The 24,221-nt window shown below is 40.7% G+C and overlaps 2 protein-coding genes across 2 annotated transcripts; both read right to left on the bottom strand.

The window, feature by feature from the left end:
• Positions 1 to 10,003, bottom strand: LOC127470779 (uncharacterized). Its single transcript, XM_051786641.1, has 9 exons — positions 9,719 to 10,003; positions 8,344 to 8,486; positions 7,162 to 7,311; positions 4,779 to 4,884; positions 3,795 to 3,968; positions 2,987 to 3,086; positions 1,945 to 2,039; positions 1,362 to 1,500; positions 1 to 1,007 (listed from the first exon to the last, which is right to left on the bottom strand). The coding sequence occupies exons 3-9, from the start codon at positions 7,235 to 7,237 to the stop codon at positions 999 to 1,001; spliced, it is 699 nt and encodes a 232-aa protein (XP_051642601.1). The 5' UTR covers positions 7,238 to 7,311; positions 8,344 to 8,486; positions 9,719 to 10,003; the 3' UTR covers positions 1 to 998.
• Positions 10,004 to 10,138: 135 nt separating this feature from the next.
• APOOL (apolipoprotein O like) lies at positions 10,139 to 23,658 on the bottom strand. Its single transcript, XM_051786571.1, has 9 exons — positions 23,599 to 23,658; positions 20,661 to 20,765; positions 19,703 to 19,822; positions 18,589 to 18,643; positions 18,145 to 18,243; positions 17,680 to 17,771; positions 16,853 to 16,939; positions 15,537 to 15,690; positions 10,139 to 13,842 (listed from the first exon to the last, which is right to left on the bottom strand). The coding sequence occupies exons 1-9, from the start codon at positions 23,608 to 23,610 to the stop codon at positions 13,745 to 13,747; spliced, it is 822 nt and encodes a 273-aa protein (XP_051642531.1). The 5' UTR covers positions 23,611 to 23,658; the 3' UTR covers positions 10,139 to 13,744.
• Positions 23,659 to 24,221: the final 563 nt, after the last annotated feature.

Consider the following 24,221-nt stretch of genomic DNA (forward strand, 5'->3'; position numbering starts at 1 on the left):
GATGAATTTTTGTGCCTGTGATTTCAACTATCCATGAGAAGTTCCTCTGACAGCATTAGTGATTTAACAGTTGGCAAATCTGCCCTCAATAGTTTCAGACTGTTGTGAAAGCCAGTGAAACTTGCCTACTTTGGGTATTTGTGACTTTGGGGGAAAAACAAAAACCAAACCAAACAAATAAACCCCCAACCTTTCTAAAAACCTTATGATTCTGGTTTTGTCATATACTTTCACATATTACCTAACTAAGGAAAAGTGTTCTAACATAAATCTCAATATAATGCGCTTCAGACTTTTTGGAAAATGGGAAATAAATCCAGGACTTCAGCCTCTTTAATTTGTTAGTGGCAAGGTAGTCAATCTTCCACAGCTTCATTTATTTTCATCATTTACAGAAAAAGTTACAAAGAAAGCCATGGCAGTTTTAAAGGCAAACTATTCTAGCTCAGAATTATATGTAATTTTTTATTTTCTTTCTTTAAATATTGGCCTTTATGGGGAAAAGCAAAGCAATGTCAGCCAGGGTACAGCAGGCTCTACTTGCTACAATGCCCTGAAGAATCTTCAAAATTAGAGCTAAGAGAAATTCATGGCCCTGTAAACAGCATGAGTGTCTTCTGAGGCAGCTTCTTGTGACAGGGACTTCTCATCATTTAGGCACAGGGCACAAGGTTAATCCCAAAGAACTGTGTCCCAACAGATGTGCAACCACCTCAGCAAGACTGAGCAGCAGCTCTGGGAACTGTAATGTCAGGTGTTCACAAAGAGTTGTCACCAATTACAGAGTAAACAATCAGGTGCTAAGATCATGTACTATCATGTTTTGGTTTATAATTATCTTCTGTACCTTTTCTTTGCAATAACTTTTAGTGCTCTCTAATAGCGATGGCCAATTCCTCTGTGTCCCAATCCACAGGGTCTCACTGCTCTCTCAGCATCTGGATTACCCAGTGATCAGCAGCATTCCAAGATATTTCTGATATAGAGAGCACTTGTTCTTAGTATCTCTGTAAAGAGATTAGAATTAAATTAGTAGCATGACACACCCTCCTGCTTGCTATTAAAATAACTGATCTAATTAAACTGCATTTATATGTATTTCTTTTGTTAGTATGTGCTGCTCCTGAGTGTGCACTCACCAGGAGCTTTGGGAGGTGATTTTCATGCAAATAACTGAATGTATTAGGACTGTGTCCACACAAACTGAAACAGGTTTTGAAATATTTAAAAACATTTCAGCAGGGGCAGTTCCTGTGAAATTCCTGAAGAAAACACCCGCATAGGAAAAAGGTGGCTTCGATTTGTATTGAGCACCATATAGATAAATAATCTATATGCATAGGTATGTAATTAATATGTACCTGATATTGTCTGCCCCCTGCATAATCTGCAGGAGGCAAATTCTTGCTGGGATGGTCAAATCCTTCCCACTGGGGCCTGGGCAGAGAGAAGCGGTCTGTGGTTGGATCTGGTCTCCTCGGGGGCTGAGAATACATGGAACTGTGCAAAAGAGAAAAAGGTTATTAAAAACCTGTGTTATAATACCCTGCAAATTGCACAAAGTGTTCCTTTAAACTGAAATGTAAAAATATTAAAGCTCACTACTGCATTAAAGCAACACCTCTGCAAAACTTGCAGGTAGGAGCTGCAACAGCTGGCTGGATAATGGGGAGGGTCAAAGTGAGGAAGCACAACCAAGGAAAGTGTGTTTCTAAAAGTAATGAAAAGGAATATGTTTGGAATTATTAGAGGAAAACCATAGAACCCCCTGGATAAATCAGTACTTTAGGATTTATGTATGTGAATAGTCCAGTCAAAAGCTTTGCCATTTTCTGGACCTTTGTTGGTTGCTGTGCCACTGGCAAAGCTACAAAGTCATTCTGAGTCTCCAAGCCAAAATATAAAGTGAAAATGAGCAAAAAATACAGAAAAAGAGCAGCATACCTGTAATTCCCTCTTTGGCTTGGGATTGAGATTTCATCAAAATCTTGTCTTCTCAGTGAAGTTTTCGGAATTTGTCCACCCCAGCCATCCTGATCCTGATGGAGAGCAAAACAGAGCAAAACGACAACAAATGACAAACCCCAGCTCAGCAGGTACAGTGTGTTGGAAGTTATAAACACAGTGTGTTATATTCACATTTTCAAATATATAAATTCAATTTATCTAAAAGACTCAGTAGAGAAGTCTTTATAGACTATATATTATATAGTCTATATAGATATAACAGAGGAACACCCACCCAGGTAAGTCTTTGCACAATTAAGTAAACCAGTTATTAACCTCGAAAACAGCATTAGCTGAACCAAATTATGAACTAGTTCAAAATTAAACAGCACCATCTCCTGGTGAAGGCAGGATAAGGCTGCTGCATTGCCAAAATAATGATGCTTTACAGATAGATTTAACAGAAAATAATGGATCAGAATAGATTCCTTTCTTTCTTTTCTCAGGCAGCCCACAATGTATTCTTGTCACACCCTGTACACTCCTTAATATGTAAAGTAATCACCTGAACTACTGAATGAGCAAATGAACACACACAAATATACTCCCTTTTGTGTTTCTTTTTATTTCATGTTGGTTTTTAACTGCATTTATCCATCTTTTCCATTAGTTCAAGCAGTGATCTCTACTACATCTTGTCTAATGGAGAAAACTGGCCCAGCAGAGGGTGACCCTGGCCCAAAAGGCAGCAGCTGGTCCTCTGGGGACCAAAACTCAAATCCCAGCTCCATCACAGACTACAAAAAGGTGGTCCTATAAAACACTCTACTCTGTCTCACAGGAATCTTGAAGAGTTTCATCTTCTCACGCGCACTCAGCTGATCTTGGAAATCAAATACTGGGGAGATTTTAAACCTGGAGTACCTTTCATTTTACCAGATGACCTTTTCTTTTTGCTATTCATATACTATTCTGAATCACACTCCCCTGCCTGGCTCCCCCAGCCCCAGGAACACGTGGTGTGCCCCCTCTCTCTTACCCTGGGTGGCTGTGGGTACCTGTGCCCCAGGTGGGTGGGTGTGTCAGCACTGAAGGCAGGGTTGTGCTGGGCCTCAAGGTAGGGAGAGTTTGGCTGCTTCCTGCAGGGGGGAACAGTGGGAATTTAGAGCATGAGCAGTGCTGAGGGTCTTGACAAATCTTTTTGTCCTGCAGATTGGTTCAACAGCTGTGGCACAGCTTCAGATGACCCATGGCAGTGGCTGTACAGGAGCTATGTATTATTACAGCTTTTCTATGACACTGGGGCTCAGTGAAAGAAAAAAACCCATATTGTCTATGTACTTGGGAGAGGTATCAGTGGGGAAAAGTGTTGGAAGGAAAAAGCAGCTCCAATTGCCAAAGTCGGAGACCAAAGAACGGGAGGAATTGAGTTTAATCGCCCAAACTCTTGCCAATGTTTTGGCCTTGTTCCTTTTTTACTAAACTTGTGGAAAGCAAGCCAATCCTTAAGAGCAAATAAATCACAAAGACACATCTGGTAGTCTCGAGTTTAAGTAGCAAATGGACTTATCAATCTTTAAAGCTTGTCTGGTAAGCCCTAAAGAAAAAAGGCAATGACTCAGAGTGAAGTTCTACACGTAGTAGTAAAATGCTGAGTAAGTGTTGAGTGCTCAGGGAAGACGCTTTGATTTAGTTTTAAATTGTACAAACATTTATTTTGGCAGAGGATGCTCCAGGGCAACCTTGTCCATTTAAATATCCAGAGGTTAAAAATTAACCAGAATACCAGACTCCTTTTGCTTTCCTTCCATATAAAACCCCTTCTATCTGCACCCAAAGTCACTTACCCAGGTTTTTCACTTTTACAGCAGTAGAAGCAGGAAAATATTACAGTCACTATGATAACCAGTGTTACTGCAGGAACAGTAGCCACTAAAATGAAATCTAGAGTGTTCCAAAGGTGGTTACATTTGGGGCCCATGTACCAGTAGTCCTTCCAGCCCACTCTGAAGTAATCACATCTGCAAATAAAAATACTCATTTTCAGCAACACCATTTTAATTCAAAAGTAAGTAATACCCCAAAAAGGTAAAATATTTTGCTATATAATTTTTTATTACTGAATAGTGCAGGGGCCAAGAGATTCACTACTTTTCCAGTTTGCCTGAAGGTGTTACTTTTCTTAGTAACACACATCTTTTTCCAGATTTGATGTAAAAGCACTTTGCCAGATTCTGGGGCAACAAGTCCAGGTTGGCATTTCAGGAGGAGATAATAAGCTTTTCTGGGAACAGGGTGCAGCACCCAAGTCATGGCATGACTGAGGGCAAAGATCCCTGTGCCAGCTCTAAGCATGACAAAGGTGCTGAATTTCCAGACTCTGCAGATGTAAGTGAAACGTGACAGTGATATCTGTCATTACGACACTGATTTTTTAAAAGGAAAAAAACAACTGTGTAATGGAGAATAGAACATTTAAGATATCCTATTTAGGGTTTGTTAACTCTAAAGAAAATTTGATCAACCTGGGGAAAAAAATGAACGTGCCATTACACGGATAATGCAGTTCTAAAGTAAAATATCTGAGACAAGAAGGAGCATGTGAAAATTAAGGATTATAGTGATTACCTACATTGGGAATTACTTGTTTTTAAAAAGAAAACTCTGAGCCCAGATGCTTTGTACCAGAGTTATAAACTTATGCAGGTTGTGAATGAAGATCAACATCTACTTTCGTGGATCACATTGCAGGGTCTAAATTTAGTTCATCCTCAAGAATATATTTGACATTTACATGGTGTATATTTAAACAAACCAACCCCACACCCTACCTGCAGAAAGGTTCTCCATTTTTACACAGACAAGGAAAATGACTAGGACAGAATTGAGTTGTGTTACCCAGGCAGGCCTCAAAGTCCTCAACTCCACTGCAGTTGGCTGTGAATTAAAACAAATCAAGTACTTAATGCAATTATCCAGTAACATACTGTCACTGGGCTGGATTGCTAATGGCACCAGAAATTTAAGCTTCATGACATACTCTAGATGATACTAAATCTTCAGTGCCTTGCCCCTGGAAATTTTTGAAATTATTTGAGAAATGAAGATTTACCTGCTTAAATTACTTTACCCTGTATGTGCACCCATCTCCCAGTTGCCCAGTAAATTGTGTGTTATGATGATTTTTATCACATCATTTAAGTGTGGTTGTATCTAAATTCCACTGTGTATTACCTCTGGATTGCTGGCAAAGGCTGAAAGTCATGAAATCCATTTGAGATTCCAACTTTCTAATTATAATCCCAATTAAAACCTTTGTGTGTGTTTTGCATTGGGATTATTCCTTATTTTGGCCTACAAAAGGATCTGGTTTGTGTTAATTCAATTCTCATCTGTCTCCTTTGCTGTGTAAACATTGTGGGCTGTAAATCATGATCCAGAAGCTGAGTGTTTACATATCCACAGGTGTGTGACTGGCTAAAACACCTTCCTCAGCAGCCTTAGGCAGACATCAAACATCCCCAGGTTTGTCCCTCACACCCTGCACTCTTTGCTACCTGTTTCTCTCCCACGTAGGACTTGGACTCAACACCAAACAACAACCTGAATACTCAAAAAAAGCCCCAAAGAGCCAACACAGCTGAGTATAATTTGTCATAACTGTTCCCAGTGAGAGGATACACAGTTAGAATGAAGCCAGAGAGTCAGAACTGAAAGATTTCTGGGCAGATCCTTCCGAGCCCCCCAGAGAACTGACTGGAAGGAAGGAGTATCAGAGCATCCCTAATGTTGCTGCTTTTGTGAGAGGGATTTCACACCATGAACAGGGGCACTACAAACTCCTGACTAAAGCATTATTAGCTAGAGAAACTCTGCTCTGAGCAGTCTTGATTTCAAAAAGAGGTGGGAGCCTCCTTCCTCCCCAGTCTCCAAGGCAATCTAATCCAACATTTCCTGCTAACCAGAGATAAATCTAAATGATTACACAGTGAATCAAGGCTTGCATTTGCACAAATCTATTTTCAGGTACTGCAGGCCTTTCTCTCAAAAGGGCATCAAGCACTGAAGCATTTTCCAAGACAACCTCAATACAGATCCCATGTTCCGCCTATAAAGCACAGAACAATGAAGTCTCAAGTAGCATTTGGCATGGCTTAGGAGATAAGCAACAGTAACATAATCACAATTCTTTTAGCAATGTTTCAAAAAAATACTAAGGGAGCAGAAAATAACCAGCTGTGACTGTGCTGGGGAGAGAAGGAGTGTGTGCCCTTGGACACTAATGCTCTAATATTCCATGTCATTGAGGAACTCACTGCTGAGCCCTTCACAGGACTCGAGTCTATATAAATGCAAAGTTAGCCTTCAAGTGGGAACTTTTTTTGGTGATTGAAAGGCTAAAGCAGCAGAAAAAAATTCCCCAGATCGCAAACCAAAACTAGTAACTAGACAATAGTACCTGCAGCTGGTTTCCATCACTGTCAGGTTAGTGATACCTGGTTACTAGTAACTGGTAGCTACCAGGTAAAGAACAGTGATGACAAAATAAATAAATGTATAAAATCAATCAGTAGAAAATCCTCCTATTAAAAAAAAAACCTGACCAATACTTTATACTATAAGAGAATCAGAGACAACTCCATATTAATTAGCTTCTTATTTAAAACTACTTTGCTTTCAATGCATTCTTGTTGTCATGCTCTTAATTACTGATGATTTTCTCTGTTAGTATCAAAAAATCTAAGAATACTTGTTCTCAAAAGAATGTGTAATTCTTTAACCTCTATACAAAGTACTCCTACTGAAAAAGAACCAAGGCATTCAACTCATTTAAAAACATCCTTTTGACATGGAGAGACTGACTCAAAATTATTCAAAGCCACCAGGACCCTGAGTATTTCAGTTCTAACTCTCATGGTTGGGACCTTTTTGATGTGCAGAAGGACAGAGTAACAAGTGAAAGGCAGAGCACATCTAGGTCTCTATAGAATATGCCCTTGGCAGCACAGAACTCAAGAATTATGACACCACACAGGAAGGTAGCTGTCAAAGGTCTCCCCATTTACATTGTTTTCCTGTTATTTAAAATAAACTCCACTTAAGGCACAAGGAGAATTCCCACTGGGACTGCAGTGCCACAGCAGCATTCCCACAGTGGATGGACATGGACACACCCCTGTCCTGACAATCAAATCAAATCCCACCATGTCTTACGTTTCAGAGCTCCTTTTTCACCCAGGGATCCGCTGGCCAGGAACAGGACACAGAGCAAGACTTCCAGAAAGGACATCCTGGAGCCAACTGGGATAAAACACTGATTCTTCCAGACTCTGCCAGCAGCAGAATGAGCTCTCCTTTCTGCTCCTGTAGCAGAGTCAAGGATCATGGATTTTGAGCTTGTTTTACAGCATCCTTCTCTATGAAGAATTACTAATTAACTTAAAGCTGATAGAAACTTCCTGATAACTTATCCAGCATATTTTCTTTTACGAAAACTGGGTAGTTCCATAAAAATGTCTCATTAATCTTGCTACCTCTGAATTTTTGAATACATAATGCAAAGTATTCATTTAAGGACATAAGTTTCAACAGACAGAGGTATCTGTCAGGAGCATTTATCTACTCTCCTTTTAGGGTTATGTTACCTTTTACAGATAACACACTTGGAATGTAATTGAAGACAAAGTTCCTGGAACAGATATTGTTTTTAAAGACATGCCAAAGCCATGATCCTGAAGCCAACTAACAGGGATGAGACAGGAGCCAGGAAGGAATCCTGTCATTGTATGCATCTACCATTAAGTTTTATTGGTTAATTTTTCACTTTTATGAGAAAAGAATGGAAAATCCCCCTCTGGCAAGGACGAATGACAACAGAAACTGAAACCTTAGCACACCCTCAGACTGTCATCTGGCCTTTTTATTATTTAAAGATTGTCTCTCTAATATTCTCAGCATTCACTGCATGAGGTCTTCAATATGTGGTCACTTCTATGTGAATGATTTGTCCTCCTGAACGCTCTACAGGACAGCCCATTGTTTGTGGGAGGGGAACTGTGTTGCAGTTTCAGTTGGCACAAGTGTTTTAAGGATGGTGCCCTCCAAGTTTTTCCACCACTGATAAAATCCCGATGTGGATTTCCTAATTTGACAGGAGCTGGCTGCTTATGCAAACATGCCAACCACAGTTACATTAACAGCAAAAGGTAAACTTTAACCTTTACCTTTCAGGGGATAAATAATGATCTCTGAAAATCAATGCCTAGAAAACTCTTTAAAGAATAATGCTCTGGCTGAAAGCCCAACAGCACTTAATTTTACAGCAGGGGATAAGAGATTCTCAGCTCTGCCAGAAGATTGCTGTCCAACACCCAGGAACAGAGAAATTACACAGACCTCAGTAAAAGAAATTGCATGATCCTTCTTCAGATGAAGGCAGGAGTGTGAAGAACCAGTTCATACAGATGCTTTGTTCTTGTGGCTCACAGGGAATTCTGCTCTGGCTCCAGCTCACAGCTGCTGAGTGCCGGTGCTTCAGGCTGGGTGAGGAACAAACACCTTGACCTGGGGCTTTGAGATTTCATTCAAAGATGCAGAAATGCAATTTGCAGTTTTTACTTGGGTGAGATGTTTTAATGGAGCAGATCACAAACCCCAAACTCGTGACTTTGTTACACCTTTGGCATTTATGAACACAGCGGGTTTGGAGATGGTCCCACAGAAGGGCTGCAGAGCCCATCAGGTTTCTCTTTTTAGTGCTCACTTGGGTAACAACAAATAAACCCAGTGCCAACAGACCTACACAGCTGTGAGCTTTTTATTTCACAGCACACCCACTTCCTCCTCTTGTCTGAGTTTCTGGAACACAGCAGAACCTAGTGCCAAGTTATGCATTCTCTGACTAGACTAGGTACAGTAATCAAGACTGATCTCACTTCCTCAAATACAGAGCTATAACTAAAGCAAAATTACTGTCCAAAATTAATGGTGAAAGAGGGTCAACTGCTCATTAGCTTTACTCTTAATTAATTTTAGATGTGGTTCAAGATGGCTTTGGAGAACACCCTCCACTCCTGCAGGGGTTCTGAGGGTGGTGCAAACAGAACACAAGCTACAGAGTCCTCAAATATTGGTATTGGGAGTGCTACAGATACAGCACAGGAAGGATTCCCAACACTTAGAACCAGCACAGGCTCAGTTCAGACCTACTCCCTGCTCACAGCAAGGGAAACACAAGCAATTCCTTTCAGTTGTTGCAGCAAAAATCCATCTCTCAAAGCCGTTCACAAAAGGGCAAAGAACTGCACCCTGGACAAGGGTGGTGGGACTCTGCCCCACAGGGGCCTCAGGACCCCACTCTGGTTTGGACTCTGGCTCTGGGCTACAGGAAGAGCACAGCAGTGCTGTGGTAGGGTAAATAAAAGGCTGATTTCTGCAATGTGTTCAATCACAACCCTTCTTGACTGCAGTTTACCATCAGCACAGGGCTGAGCTTTGCTTTGTGGAATCCCTGCAATTTAAAATAAAAACTACACACAGTCTAGTGCATACTGATACTCCTTTATAAAAAGTAAAGGCTTTGTAGGACCCCAATTTCTTTTTGGATTTAAAATACATTTTCAGTATTTCAGTGTGATTCAAAAACACTCCAAACTTTCACTACAATGTAACTACACTGATGCATTAAAATACCTTCACAGGAATTCTTTCCTAAGTTATTGAAGAATCACAATGACAATGTGCCATTAAAACAGCCACGTTTCTTACTCACACAGTTTGTCTTCTTTTGAGTAGTTCACACTGGTTACACCATTGGCCTGGCAAATGACTTTACCTGGAAGATTAGCACAGAGCCACACTGAGATAAATACATTTATCTGCCTCAGTCTTTAACAGTAAGAGCCATTCCTCCAGCATGGATAAAAGCCTTCGTTTTTCCAAGTCCTGGGCTACAGAATTCTTTATAAGAAATCACCAAGAAAGGAAAATGGAAGCACTTCTCAAAATTTAAGACATTCAGCATTAATATGTCCTGTCTGTTATTTCAGTGGTTTCTTCCAGGAATGTTTCAGTACTTCGGGGTGAAGTTGTGTCCCCAGGTGTGACTTAGTTACATTTATCAAATTAATTCTTAAAGAGGAAAAGAACTGACAATTTGTCCTACAGATGAGACAACAGACAGAAGTTCAACTTAACTTTTAAAAAGTGTCTTATCACCCTTTATTTCCAGGTGCTTCACAGCGATATGACAAAATAAAGTATCACAATCAGTTTTATGTAAATAAAAAATTAATATCAACAAGTTCCAAATCTCCCTATATCGAATACAATCAGTCATAAATAAAAAAACATGCATTAAAGCTGTTTCTGTATTATAAAATACACGTGACCCAGTTCTTTAAGACAATGAATTTTTCACAAATATATAACATATAAAAATTACTCTATATGTTCTTACTTTTATGTTACTGTATTATTGCATTTTTGAAATAGACTTTAAGTGATACATTTGAGAGACATTTCAAAGTGTTTCACTATAAATTAATAAAACCATGTCTCGCAATGCAACTTTTTCCCCTGTCTTATGCTAATTTTTCATTGTAACAGATTTGCCTATTGGGTCTGAAGTCTTAAGGAGATCAAGTCAGGCACATATTTACACTGAAGACTCACAAGCCATGGCATCATGGAGATCTGAATTTGCTTTTTTAAAGCCATTGCATAGCACCTTTACTAGAAATTACTAATACAGACATGTGGCTACAGTTGCTTGCAGTTACCTGGAACAAGTCACCTGTAGAGTATTATATAAACCCTGGAGGCTCAGATGCCTGACCTGAAAGCACAGAACACACCACACAGAATACAAAACCTTCCACACTTTTGTCCCTCTTTCTCTGGCTGCACAGAGGGAACAGTTTTCTTCAGCTGGATGTGTTTCAGTCCTAAAACCCAAGCCTCTAATCTTAGCCCAGCTTTTCAACTGTGGAGGGATATTAAACAAAAACTGTTGATACAAATGAAACAAACAGAAAATTACCCTGCCTTGTAGAGAAGGATGAGAAGGAGAAATCTCAGCTGATGAAAAAACTAAGAAGTGACACTAACATCATCTTTATCATGATGATAATGATGGTTTGGGTTGGAAGGGACCTTAGAGACCATCTTGTTCCATCCCTTGCCAGGGGCAGGGACACCTTCCACTAGACCAGGTTGTTGAGGGCCCCAAAGAATCTGGCCTTGGACACCTCCAGGGATGGGGCAGCCACCTGGGAAACCCCAGGCTGGAATAACCCCTGCTGGCTCAGGGCTCTCACCCACCAAGAAATGGCTCAGCACAGGCACACCATTCTGTGGGCTCTAGGACTGCATCCCTCATCCTGCTCATTCATCACAGGGGGCAGGAACTACAATTTCAGGTTATGTCCCAGAAGATGTCTGTAAAACTTCGGAATGCTGATTTAACTCTGAGGTGTAGGTCTATTACAGTTTTGTCCTGAGCAGTAATTTGAAATACAGCTTTGTGTACCGTGGCCATGCACAGCATGAACAACCTGCAGAATCAGTGGGTGTAACACAAGCTGTTTGCATAGAACACTTGAGTCTTCCTGCCCAACCACCCAGGAGCCAAAGGACCTCGTGCAGACCAGACACTGCACTGGTGTCACAAGGCTGGAATGGAAATGCCCTCAAAGTCTGGGAAGGCCCAAAGCAGCTTTTGGCACTTCTCTTTGCCTGGAAAGGGCAGACATGCTGGTTCCCTAACAGCTATCCAAGGTGGCTTCTCTCCCTGCTCCCAGGAGTCCTAGTTATATTATTACTATTACCCTTAGTCATAGTTTTTCACTATATCCTGAAAAATCTCACCACAGTAAACTCCTACAAAATCCAACCAAATCTGCATCCCCTTACCTTTCCAGCTGACTTGTGGTAGCACATCATCAAAGGGCAGTTAGAATTTAACAGAATTGAGGAGTAGAGGAGATGGGTTTTTCTTCATGTTTTTTAACCAGAACCTGATCACAGGGAGACATAATACAATCTCTGCCATCTAGTCTTGCACTTGAAAATGATAATTTCTCCACCATTTCCACTTCCTGCCTTATGTCTTCACCTGTTTCCCTGGAAATGGTATATGAAGCCCAGCCATCTAATTTTTCTACTCCTTTCTCTGTGATGAAACACTAAATGTGTCTTGTCCAGGAGCTCTCTGAAGACTGATTTAATATCCTCTGATTGCTGCGTGAATTCCTGGGCCTTAAGAGATGATTAAAGAAACAAAACACATCAAATCCTAAGTCAGCTGTTCCAAGCAAGTTGAACTAATAGAATTCCTCTTCTTTAAACTTCACATTTACTGACTTCACCTTCCAGTGGACCCTGTGTAACAAAGTCTGACACTCTGCCTGAAATTTGGATTTTAAAATACCAATACTTATCTGTTTCTGAGCCATCACAAAAGCTTTAGTACTTCTTTTCCTCATTCACCACTTGTGCCTTGTGCACATTCCATCCTTGCAGCATCTCCTCACAACTCCTGCTGGTTCCACAGGGACACTGGGAATTCTGTTTCCCTGTATGTCACCAGTCATTTGCCTTGGCATCAGCAGCCTTGGAAGAAGGAATCTCTTCTCATGGAGAACAGGAACAAACATCCCTTCACATCCCAGTGCTGAGAACACATCCATATGAAGCAGCATTTCAGGTTTTAGCCTATCTGCTTGTATAGTTTGTTCTTGCTTCCACCTCTATAGCAAAGCCCATAATTTCATGAATTGGCAGAAAAAAGAATGAAGAGAAATGGAGGATGAACAGAACTAGAGCAATAAACACAATGATAAATGTAATGTTTGATAGTTTCATCATTAAGGAAACTTAATGAATTTCTAATCTCATTCTTATGGAAAAAGAACATCACAGAAATCCTCCCAAGGTCAATGCGTATTGCATACAAAGTTCTGGGGAGAAAAAGTTGGCTGTCTCTTACTTCTGCATTTTTAATATCTGTCAGCACTTAACACCTTGAAATTACAGGTTTCCAACATCCTAAAAGTTGCTAATGGATTTTATATAATCTCAGTATCACTTTCATGGATTGAGCAATTTACACACAGTTCTTCAAAGTATTAGAAGCAGGTGAAAAGTGATTCACGGTCTATAAAGGATGTTCAGAGATCAGTTGTGTGTTTTTCCCACCTTCAGTGACACTTAAAAACATCAGAAGCAGGACAAGGAGCTGTTTCCATTCACCTTTGTGAAAGAGGCAAACAACATCAAATTATTTTGCAATGAAAAAAAAGTTTACAGAAGCATTAAAAACAATGCTGTTCATACAACATAACCACAAGCTTTCAGGGGTGCTCAGACCAGTAAGAAGTTGCACTTCATTCCAGAGCTGAAAGAAAAAAGGCAAAGAAGCCTTTGTGCAAACCCCATCCCTCACATTCCTCTTTCAGATCAATGAACATCTGAGCCGAAGCAGAGATATGTTTACATTTCCAAATATCCTTTGTGAAGTGACATTTATTAACAAGTTTGGCACAGAGAAACCTCACTGGGAGAAGACACTGACAAACCTCATTTTCTCGGTGTCTCCCTAATGGCACTGACACTGAGTGAATTCTCAGTCAGAAATAAAATATGCACTAAACAGAATCATGGAAGTCAATAATGCAAACTGAGATAGGAAAATGTCTGATTAAATTATACCTCACAGAGTATGTATTGTAAGGATTATTCCTTCCCTTCTTCCCTCCCCCTTATCTGTGCCATTTTGCAGTTTGTAAGCAGGCTTGGCTTAGCTTCTAGTACTGTACATATCCACATCTTCTGGGCTGGCCTGTCCGTGGTCCATAAGTTTGGGATCAGGCTTAAATTTTGGTGTCTTCACTGTTCCTGTTAGAGATGTTAAAAAAAAAATAATTAAATATAGACATGTATTTGAGCTGTAGGGGAAAAAAGCTTAATGACACGTTTTGAGAATTTCTGTATTATCAAACACTTGCAAAAGATCAAAATCTGTCTGTTCTAGTTCAAACTCTGGACAAGGCCAAGGGGTTGGAATTATGAGCATACAGCAGTGGATGGAGAGCAGGACTTCCACTCTCTCCAACACCACTTCCTGAATACAGCAGAGTGAGAGAAGAAATAGTGATGCTTTGCCCTACACATGGAAAGGAAGGGAAGTTTGAGGCATGGAAAATATCTCCAGTCTTTCTTGCCCCACTGCTCCCAGGAGCAGAGCTGTCTCCCAAAACCAGCCCAATCAGGATCTTCCCTGGAGCTGCTGCCAGATGGTAAGAATTCCAGATGAAGACAAACACTCTTACCTACTTTCACTTCATCACTTCCAAAAGCCTTGAACTAAGTTTTTGAAAACACTGAGCCCTCACACTCACCCTGAATGATAAGGCACAGACTGACAGGTTTAATGACACTGCAATTCCAGCACTGAAGGGAATATAAAGGCAGGTTTTCAAGGGTTGTGCCTCCTGCTCCTGGGCTGCTTCTTTTCCAGCTACATCCCCTGGCTTAACAAAGGGTGCTGTGTTCTCCTGAAAGCTTTGCCCCATTTGGGCTAGAGAAAATAACCCTAACCCTAAACATCTCTGACAACACAGATTAATTTAGGGCATGGATATTTCTGGCTATATCAGGGACATGAACTAATTCCACCTGTGAAAGCAGAGACAGAAGAGATCTACATACACAAAACCATTAAAGACAGTCTGGCCTGAAGCAAATGTAAAAATGCATCAAAGCATTCCACAAACTAAATCAGAAAAAATACAGGTGCAAAGGAAAGATGTGAATGTAACTAAGTGGAAAAAAAAATATTAAAACCCCCATTCAAATACATTCTGCTTCTTTTCCAGGAAAAAAAAAAGCTCTGGTAAAGAACACAATAAAGAGAAGTAACAGGTTTCAGTAACAAAATTCAGACACTGCCCTTACAAAGGTAACAGTATTTTAAAACAAATTTAGTTCTCCTTTAATAGGCAATTCCACTATTTTCTGTAACCAATTGGACTATCAAATATTTGTATGTAAATAGGTTGTCACATGATCTAGCTGATTATCTCAACCACTTGAGATGCACAAAGAACCCCTGCAGAAAACCTGCAAAATAAAATCCAGTGCTTCATTTCTCAATTACACATTCCTCTTTTTCATTCCACTATGTGTCATCTCTGGACTGCTGGCAAAGGCTATAAGTCAAGAACCCCATTTGAGACTTCAACCTTCTAATTATGATCCAAATTAAAACCTTTCTGTGTGTTTTGCATTGGAATTATTCCTTATTTTGGCCTACAAAAGAAGCTGGTTTTCATTAATGTCAGTTCTCAGACATTATTGAGTGAACAGCAAATATATAAAAATTCTGGTACTGTGACAGGGTCCACAGTGAGAAAATCATCTCCTCCCTGAGGCTCTGAAATATGTATTAAATGAGAGGGTGTAGAATATACTCTCAAGAATAATATGCAGTGACAGTCTGCTCCATTTTAGAGCAAGAGTAACTACAAAATTAAGTCAACTAATTGGATTTGCAAGTTGCCCTGAGATTACAGTTGAAACATTTAATTCACCTGATGAAGGCACTGGATCTTTATTGCTCCAAGACTCTACTGGAGAAGATTCTGTTCTGTTCAATGATCTTGACTCAACAGCAGACCCAGGTTTGTTACTAGAAATTCCTTTCTTCTTATCTTCTTGTGTAATTGGTTTTGGCTCTGGCTGCAGCTGTGAACCAAACATTAATAACAGAAAGCATATGGGGATATGCTTAATGCATTATTATCAAATCAAACTTTCAACCTGGAAGCTTCTCTTTTATGAAATTATTTTCAGATATGACATCATCCAGTGATATTCAGCTAGTCAGCTGCACACAAGGAACCCAGCTGGAAAAAATGAAATGCATGGAAGAACCCCACAGATCAGACAGAATAACTTTATTATCACGTGAAAAGGATTTTGTCATGAGTATATATTTAAGTCTGATACTGTGTTTTCACCTGAGGCTCTCAAAGTACTTCACAAGTTCATTTACAGCCCAGGAACCTCAAGTCTTACACAGGGTTGAAACAGCATTGAGTTTTTACAGAACACTTACTACCCCTAGTTAGCAGAAGAAATAAAAATAAATCATAATAACACCCTAGTAATGAAAAATAATATGTTTTGGGAACAGGGTTCACTCAGGGAAAAAAGATGAAGTTAACAGAAACTGTCTGTACCACATCAATTCTTGTTTCACTCTCAGTTTAATGCCAGTTATCTGAATGTCATTTTCAAAACTCAGGATTCCATTTGGGCTCCTCAGAGGAAATAAAAGGTGAGGGCTACATAACAATAAGCACTGTAAATTTAAAGGAAAATTCTTCTAAATGCTAATATAACTGAGAAACTTTCATTTTCTTTGAAAAGAGCAAAAAGAATTATGCACAAAGCTGAAATTTTACTCAGGGAAGTGCTACTTTTGTCAAGGGTTTTTAAGTTTCCACTTGAGAAAAAACTCTTTCAGGTTGCAAAAAGAAACACATTTAATTGTGGGATCACTAACCCAAGTTCCAGATGTGATTTACAGGGGGTTAATATTCCCCTCTACTCACTGTTGGCAAGGCCTCAGCTGGTTTACTATGACCTATTTTGACCACTTCACTTAAAAATCACAAACACCATACAAAATCCCCTAAAGGCAGAGAAGAAGCAGAGAAACTAGAGAAAATTCAGAGGAGAACAAGAGTTATGTCATGGTTAGAAAGTGTCCTCTGTAAGGAAAGGTTATCCTGGAGAAGAGAATGTCAAAACCCAGGATAAATTTTCCATATGCAATAGGTCAATATAAAGAGGTTTTTTCTCCCTCTGAATGTAGGAGTTGCCAGCACTTCACAAGTCCTACCTTGGTGACAGGTTCCTTTTCTGCCCACAGTGATCTCACAGCCTCATAGGTCTGACGACTCCAACAAAGTAACTTCTTCCCTGTTACCTATTTTTTTAGAAAAACAATTTTACAACAGCTCTGAAAATACAAAGATACACAGGTCATTCCAATGCAATTCATCACATTTGCATGAGAACACGTTTGGCCCCACACCAAGACATTTGAATCATCTACTTTTCAAGATCTACTGCCTGTTTCTCTTATATCAAGCAAATCCCAAATAATGCTTAAATTGGTTTTAGAAATCCACAGGTAACATTCCCATGCTAAATTCACCTTCAAATTCAACTCCAAATGAAATCAACATTGTTTTGTTGCCAACAGTGTGCAGTGTTGGCACAATAGGCTGAATGCCAGTTTGAAAGGATCCAGACTTGTCTCACTAAGTTGGAAATGATCAAACACAGAAACAGAAAAGGAAAAAGTCCCAGGAGATGCCCTGGCCCAGTTTTTTCCCCAATCAGATTTCAGGATAATGTTTCACAAATCTTTCTGTCAAAACTTAAGCCTCACCATTTAACTAAAAGATTGGTAAGTCCTAGAATCAAACACAACCAACTAAATTTTCCTGTCTCATCAGTTAAAAATCAAGAGACTGTACTTTTAAATTCAGTTCTTTTATTGATTTTTATAGCCATGCAATCAACACCTGTGATGCACTATATGTTTTAATGAAGATGCATGTGGATTCTGACTCCCAATCCCAGAATGCTAAATTCAAATGAAATGGGAATGCTATGACCAAATTCACAGTTAATTCAATATTCAAATGCAAGTAAACTTACCTTAGCAATGACCACTGACTGAGCTGGGTAACACACAGAAAACCCTACACTGGTAAGTCCCAATGGATAAGCAATTTTCTTAAATCTAGAACCTGTATAAAGCCAAATATTTTGAATAATTAGACAATAATAATGAAATGTAAAGCTAAGTAATTGTAGCAGTTAAACACAACTATTACTACAGACACATGTGCAAGGAGATACTGATATTCTGAACTAGGCTTTCCAATATTGTGAAAAATGAGAAGAACAACTGTGTCATTAATCTGGCTAATCCTGCTCTGTGAGCTCTTAGCCAGCTTCTAAAAGTTGTACTGAATAATGTCCCTTCAATTTACCAGGAAGGAGGGTTTTAATACAAGTTACACAGGCTTTTGGCAATGCTTCAGAAAAGTCTTCTAACCACTGAAACTCTTACATGCTACACATTTGTCACACCAATAATGAAAATAAGCAAACTCCTACCTTGTCTTGCCAGGGCCACTCCAGCCAAGCCTGAGACCGTAATGACACTGACCTTGGGAAGAAATTCGGGTGGGGGGTTCTTCAGGTAAATGTAAGCATCTTAGAATTAAAAAAAAAATAAAGAAATACAGCAATTAAATTTAAATCCTCTCCTTTCCTACTTAAGGAATAAAGATGGAAGTAAAATTATGAATATCCAGAACTGCAAACAGTCCACGACTGGATATTTTTAATGAATGGGAATGTGCATTTTCCAGATGTGTTATCAGAACCAGAAGCACAGCCCTCAAAACACAGCAAAGTTCACAATTTTTCTCCATAAGTACTTTTTTTTGTGGTTTGCAAAATGTTAGTTTCTAATAAAGAAAAAGGAAAGCTTAGTTCTAAGTTTTGATTGTACTGTGAGTTAATATAGATGAAAGGAGAGATATGTGACTTGCTTACCTTTTCCAAATTGAATTGAACCCGTTATTCCATTTTTAACAAAGACATAAGCAGTCTAAAAAAAACAACCAAACAAAGATTAAAATCTCTGCAAAAGTAGATGTTTATATATGGCTTAGCACAATGAGACAAAGAAATCTTGTGTAACTTCAAAAAAACCAAACAGATCAGTGAACTTCTACAGAGGTTGTGCAGAGATCTACCCCCTTTGTGACAAACATATTTATACTTATAAAACTTCCAGTGACAATTAAGTAAAAAAAAAAAAGCTCTTTAATGCAAGCTCACTTTCAAAATTGACATCTCAGGAACAAAACTGTAGAGTAGGAAAACACCTGGACACTGACTGCATAAGCTAAGAAAACTCAGTTATAAAATACAATCTTCTCTTCCCTAGAGAGACTTTCCCAGGAGAACTGACTTTGCCTTTTAGTTTGTAAAAGCAACAGGGAATTTGTACCACCAGAGGTCACTGCTACTCAATGTCAGGAACTCTCAATGATTAAGGGCATGTAGAAGGCTGATACAGATTTATAACCAGATCATTTCAGCCATGCAGTCACTGACAAGATTTTCACAGACCAATGGAATCACGATTTCAAGAAAATACAGGAAGACTTTTTTTTTGCCTTTTTCAAATATTAGGGTCTGATTTGGAAGAGCAAAATATAAGCAGAAAATCTATTCACAAAAGCCAGGGTAAAGGTGTTGTTTACCAGCAGGTAAGAGAAGAGTGACAGGTATCCCAGTTCTACACCTAGAACATGCAGTAACAGTGGGGAGGTATTTTGGAATGACTAGTTAGTGACAGCTTATTTTAACAGGTACATGGGATGCAGTTTGTCCTCCCTAAGTACCTAAACCAGGTCATTTAACCTGCCCTTTGGAAGCAGCTCACTCCACAGACTGGAATTCCAGACTCCCAAATGCTACCAAGTTCTGCCAAGAATTGACCTACTCCAGCCGTAGAAAAATGGTTCGCTTTCCCATCCTAAATCATCAGTGTATGCTAAGACAAGGCACTGCAGAGAACCCTGCAGGGTGAAGGGAGCTGTTTTTCAGTGGTGTGGGCAGTGCTGTCAGCAGTGCAGGGAGCTGTGTGGGTGTTCCTGACCTGGCACCAGCCCAGGTAGCGGCCGGTTGTCTGTCGCACTGTCGAGAGGTGTCTCTGCAGCTGCCCCGGCTGCTCCTCGACGTACCTCGATGTCACAGGGGGGGCACTGTAAATTGGGAGCTGCAAAAGAAGGAGATGGTTCTGTATTCTCACACTGGGGACACTGAAGAGGGGTTTTCAAGCCTGCAAACCCTCAGTGTTCCCATTACAGCAAAGAAAGCCCCCGCCCGGGAGTACGAACTGACTCCGCACAAGGGTGACCTCACGTCATTCTTCAGAAACTAAAACTGAAACTGTTGTACAGGATCTAAGAAACACAAGTACTGAGCATGACAAAAGATCTTTTGTTCAGCAAAGGCATGAGCAAGAACAGTTGGAAGATGGATGTGTGTATTACTAGAAACTGCACAATAGAAAAAGACTTTTCTGGCGTCAGCCTGGATATATTGTAACAAAGAAAATGAGATAAAACTTCACTAATTTAGTATTGCAACACTTCACGTTTTATTGTTGTTGTTGTTGCTGTCTAACCCAGTGAATTCTTGGTCTAAACAGTTTCTCATTTGTTTGCACTGTCAAATTAAATATATAATGTGGTGGTTTGGTTCCCATCTCCCCTGAAAATAATAATGCACACCTAGATATGGTTTAAAAAAGTGGCTTTAACGATCCCTGATATTTAATGTATTAGTATATTTTTAAACTGCGTACCAAAATAAACATACTTGAGGGTTTTTTTTTAACAAACAAACACTTGATGATCTCAGAGGTCTTTTCCAACCTGGTTGATTCTATGATATGATTCTGTGATTTGAGCTATAGTGGACAGTTACTTTATTATCACGTGTTTCTTTGCTGTGTGTTTGATTTACTGGGTAACAGAATCCAATGGAAAGAGCTGGAATTCTGCAGGTTTTTCTAGCATTGTTTAAAGATGAACAAACAGTAAGATCTGTACCTGATCTGGCTTCACCAGCTGACTTTTTGATCCCTTTTCTGTTGCTGCATAGACAGTAATACATATAAAAGGCAGCCCAGAAGAAACAGCTGCCAGCTTTGCCACCTGGGACAGACAGAGGAAAAAAGGAAGTCTTAATGCAGAGATAAACATTCCCCTTGGGCTTGATCAAATATTGGATTAAACAAGTCACTTTTAAAACCTTTTATAAACCTTATGCCTTTTAGGAACCTCTTCTGACTTATACAATGATTTTCTCAAATTACAGTGGTAAAGAAAAAGTTGGAGACCACTGACAACAGTTCTGTCTAAAATACCAGGAAGAATTCTGTGTTCAAAGCCAAGCTGATGCTTCCATCACCCCTTAAGGAAAATTAAGTTCTAATCCATTCAGCACAGAGGTACCTCAAGGCAACTCTCCCAGCACCCAACAGAGAGCAGGTGAGAGAGGAGGGGGATAATCAAAATAAGTCCCAATTAACACAAAAACTGTCTTTCTGACAGTGTTCCTTGGAGCAAAATGCCACAGTCTGAGCTACAGAAGAGTCTCTGTAAAGAATCTAGGAAGGGATGTCCATCATAATAAGTCTGTATTTTTGAAGATTTATTGAAAAAAACTGTCTAAAACCTATCATAATTCAGATTGCTTATTTCAGTACAAAATGCCACCAGGACAAAATCAATTTTCTGGAGCTACAAGAAGAAAAACTAAATTTGAAAGTGAGAAAGTATGAAGAAATTGTATTTGTTTATCCTGTTCCTTACCTAATGATGGGATGCATTAAAAAAACCTCGATTATTTAAGTTGTTTGTAGTATCCATTTATTAAAATTATTTTATTAAAAACTACTTAAAAGGCCCTATGAATGAAACAAGAAAATTCATATACTGTTTAGCTAAAGAAATCAAAAATCTTCCTTTTCATGAATTCAGGAAACAGCTGCAGCTACAACAGCCATGAGCCCAGCTGATGTCTCTGGATTCTGTCTGGGCACAGACCCAAACACCACCAGAATTACAGGTACTAAGAATTACCAGCCTGAATGTTCTGGAGGGAGGGAAGGTCAATGACAAGAGTTCAAATATTCTCTGTATCACCATTGCCATGCTCCTGCCACTGCAACACTTAGAACCAGCAGGTTTATTTTCCCCAGGCATGAAAAGCACACCAAAGAAAAACAGACATGGTGTTATTTTTGATGAGAAGGCTGAACTGCAATTATTTGCTGAAGAAATGTATTACAGGCTCTCCCAGCAGGAAATTGTTACAGCTACGCCTCTTAACGGTAGAACCAGAGTAAAACTAATCAAAATAGAATAATAAAACTGTCAAATGTACCTGGATAACTTTGGCTTTAAGTCTTTGCATTTCAAACAATCTGCTTCAAAGTGCTGGAATCTTATCAAGTATCAAAAACACAGATTCTATTAAAAAAGAAGTTTAAAAGCTGCATCACTACAAAGAATTCACTATCTTCCACTCAAAAGATGCAGACTACAAACTAAACCATAAGAAATCCATATATTTAATTTATGCTAATTTTCAAGACATTGTTTCTCACTGAAACTGTAAATTCTGTGTGCTTGCTTCAAGAACTGGAGCAGGAGGCAGGAAACTTGTCCTGAAGGCAGGAACTGCCTCAAAACAATCAAGGTAATCAAAGAGTGGGGTATATGCAAAAATCTGATGCATTTATATCCAAAAAGACACAAGTTCTCTATCACAAATTGGAACCTACTAGCCAGATTAAAGAAAGATTAACACTTAACAGGTACCTCATATTTTCCATGGAAATATTAATTAAAGAATAATATCATGGGTTTATGGCTTTCTCCTACCACTCAGATGTCTTGAGGTAGATCACAGAAAGGTCTCACATGTTTTTGCTTTATTTTTCCCAGCAGTTACAGGAGACATGAGGATTGCCAGAAGCTTCTATGCCAAGTCCAGTATCCTCATTTGGGTTTGTACTTATAAATCTCTAATGACAACTACGAGAAAACCACACACAAGGGCAGCAGAGCATCCTCCTTCAACTCAACTCACTGACACCCCAGGGATTTGGTTTTAATTTTTGTGTGCCACATGGGGACCCATAGAATGAAGTGCTATTAATTTTTTATAGTAAATAATAAAAAACATGCATAAAGTTAGGTCACCTCACTAAAGGTACCGAAACATTCAGATTTATGTACTGATCTACAACAGTACAAGATCACCCAGCCAAACAGCAAAGCCAAAACAGGTCCTTTTCCCATAATACACTAAAGTAAAGTGCTTCATTTTCATTTCTCTGGCTGTCCTCACTTGTGATATAAACACATTTTAAATACTCTTGAAAAGTAAATATGAAGATTCATGTGAGAACAACCTATTCATCAATTTAACTGCAAAACCTGTCTAAACACTCGAGTAAAAGCCTAGGTCCTTACATGCACGTTCTTCTCTGTTTAAAGACACTGCATTATCTTTACAACTAAAGGTATTTAGAAACTCGCGCCCCTGTTAGTCTGTAACAGCGAGATTTCGTAGCCTTGTTTCAGTGATGCACAGCACCACCAACACTTCATAACGTTACTACCGAACTACCGCCCCGATATTCATCTCTCCGGCAAGGAGCTGCAAGTGTTTCAGGAGCTGCAAGTAGACGGAGAGCAACCAGGAGAGAAATACTTATTTTATTCCCTGCTGTACAATTTAACCACCCTCTTGAACCAGCTCCTTCCACCTACAGAGCCCTGTCACTGCCCAACTCCTTCACCTGACCCCTCGTTCCGAGGCACCCGGGGCTCCTTCCCGGCCGCACCGGCGGGGCCGGGCGGTTCTGAGCGGCCCCGCGGAGCGTTCCCGGCTGCCCCGAGCCCGGGAGCCCGTGAGGGGAGCGGGGCCGGCGGGGCCGCGGGAGCAGAGCCGGGCTGAGGGCGGCGGGACACTCACCTTGGCCGCCATGTTGGGCAGCGCCGCGTACGGCGGGCGGGAAGGGCCGCGCCGGGCGGGGCTCGGCGAGCGGGGCGGGAGCGCGGGCAGGCGGGGCAGGAGCGCCCTCAGGGGGACGGGGATCGCCCTCGGCCGGGGTCGCCCTCAGGGGGACGGGGATCGCCCTCGGCCGGGGTCGCCCTCAGGGGGACGGGGATCGCCCTCGGCCGGGGTCGCCCTCAGGGGGACGGGGATCGCCCTCGGCCGGGGTCGCCCTCAGGGGGACGGGGATCGCCCTCGGCCGGGGTCGCCCTCAGGCGGGGCTGGGGTCGCTGGCAGAGAATCGCCTTCGGGGCGACAGGGATCGCCCTCAGCCGGGGTCGCCCTCAGGCAGACAGGGATCGCCTTCAGCCAGGGTCACCCTCAGGGGAACAGGGATCGCCCTCAGCCATGATCGCCCTGAGGGGAACAGGGATCGCCCTCAGCCATGATCGCCCTCAGGCGGGATCAGGGAACAGGGATCGCCCTCAGTCGGGATCGCCCCCAGGAGGACAGGGATCGCCCTCAGGGAAACAAGGATCGCCCTGAGGGGAACAGGGATCGCCCTCAGCCGGGATGGCCCTCAGGAGGACAGGGGTCGACCT

Source organism: Manacus candei, unplaced genomic scaffold (assembly GCF_025592945.1).
Source record: "Manacus candei isolate 608988 ecotype Guabito, Panama unplaced genomic scaffold, ASM2559294v1 h1tg000003l, whole genome shotgun sequence".
NCBI classification, from domain to species: domain Eukaryota; kingdom Metazoa; phylum Chordata; class Aves; order Passeriformes; family Pipridae; genus Manacus; species Manacus candei.

Bases quoted from the DNA above. Each gene is read 5' to 3' on its own strand.
- LOC127470779 (XM_051786641.1), bottom strand. From the start codon at position 7,237: ATGTCCTTTCTGGAAGTCTTGCTCTGTGTCCTGTTCCTGGCCAGCGGA. The intron at 2,040-2,986 runs GTAAGAGAGAGG...GCTCTCCATCAG, and splicing joins GGTACCCACAGCCACCCAGG to GATCAGGATGGCTGGGGTGG. The intron at 1,501-1,944 runs GTATGCTGCTCT...TCTTTTGCACAG, and splicing joins AGCCAAAGAGGGAATTACAG to TTCCATGTATTCTCAGCCCC.
- APOOL (XM_051786571.1), bottom strand. The intron at 18,244-18,588 runs GTAAGCAAGTCA...TTTAATTCTAAG, and splicing joins TTCAATTCAATTTGGAAAAG to ATGCTTACATTTACCTGAAG. The intron at 16,940-17,679 runs GTAAGTTTACTT...CTAAAAAAATAG, and splicing joins AGTCAGTGGTCATTGCTAAG to GTAACAGGGAAGAAGTTACT.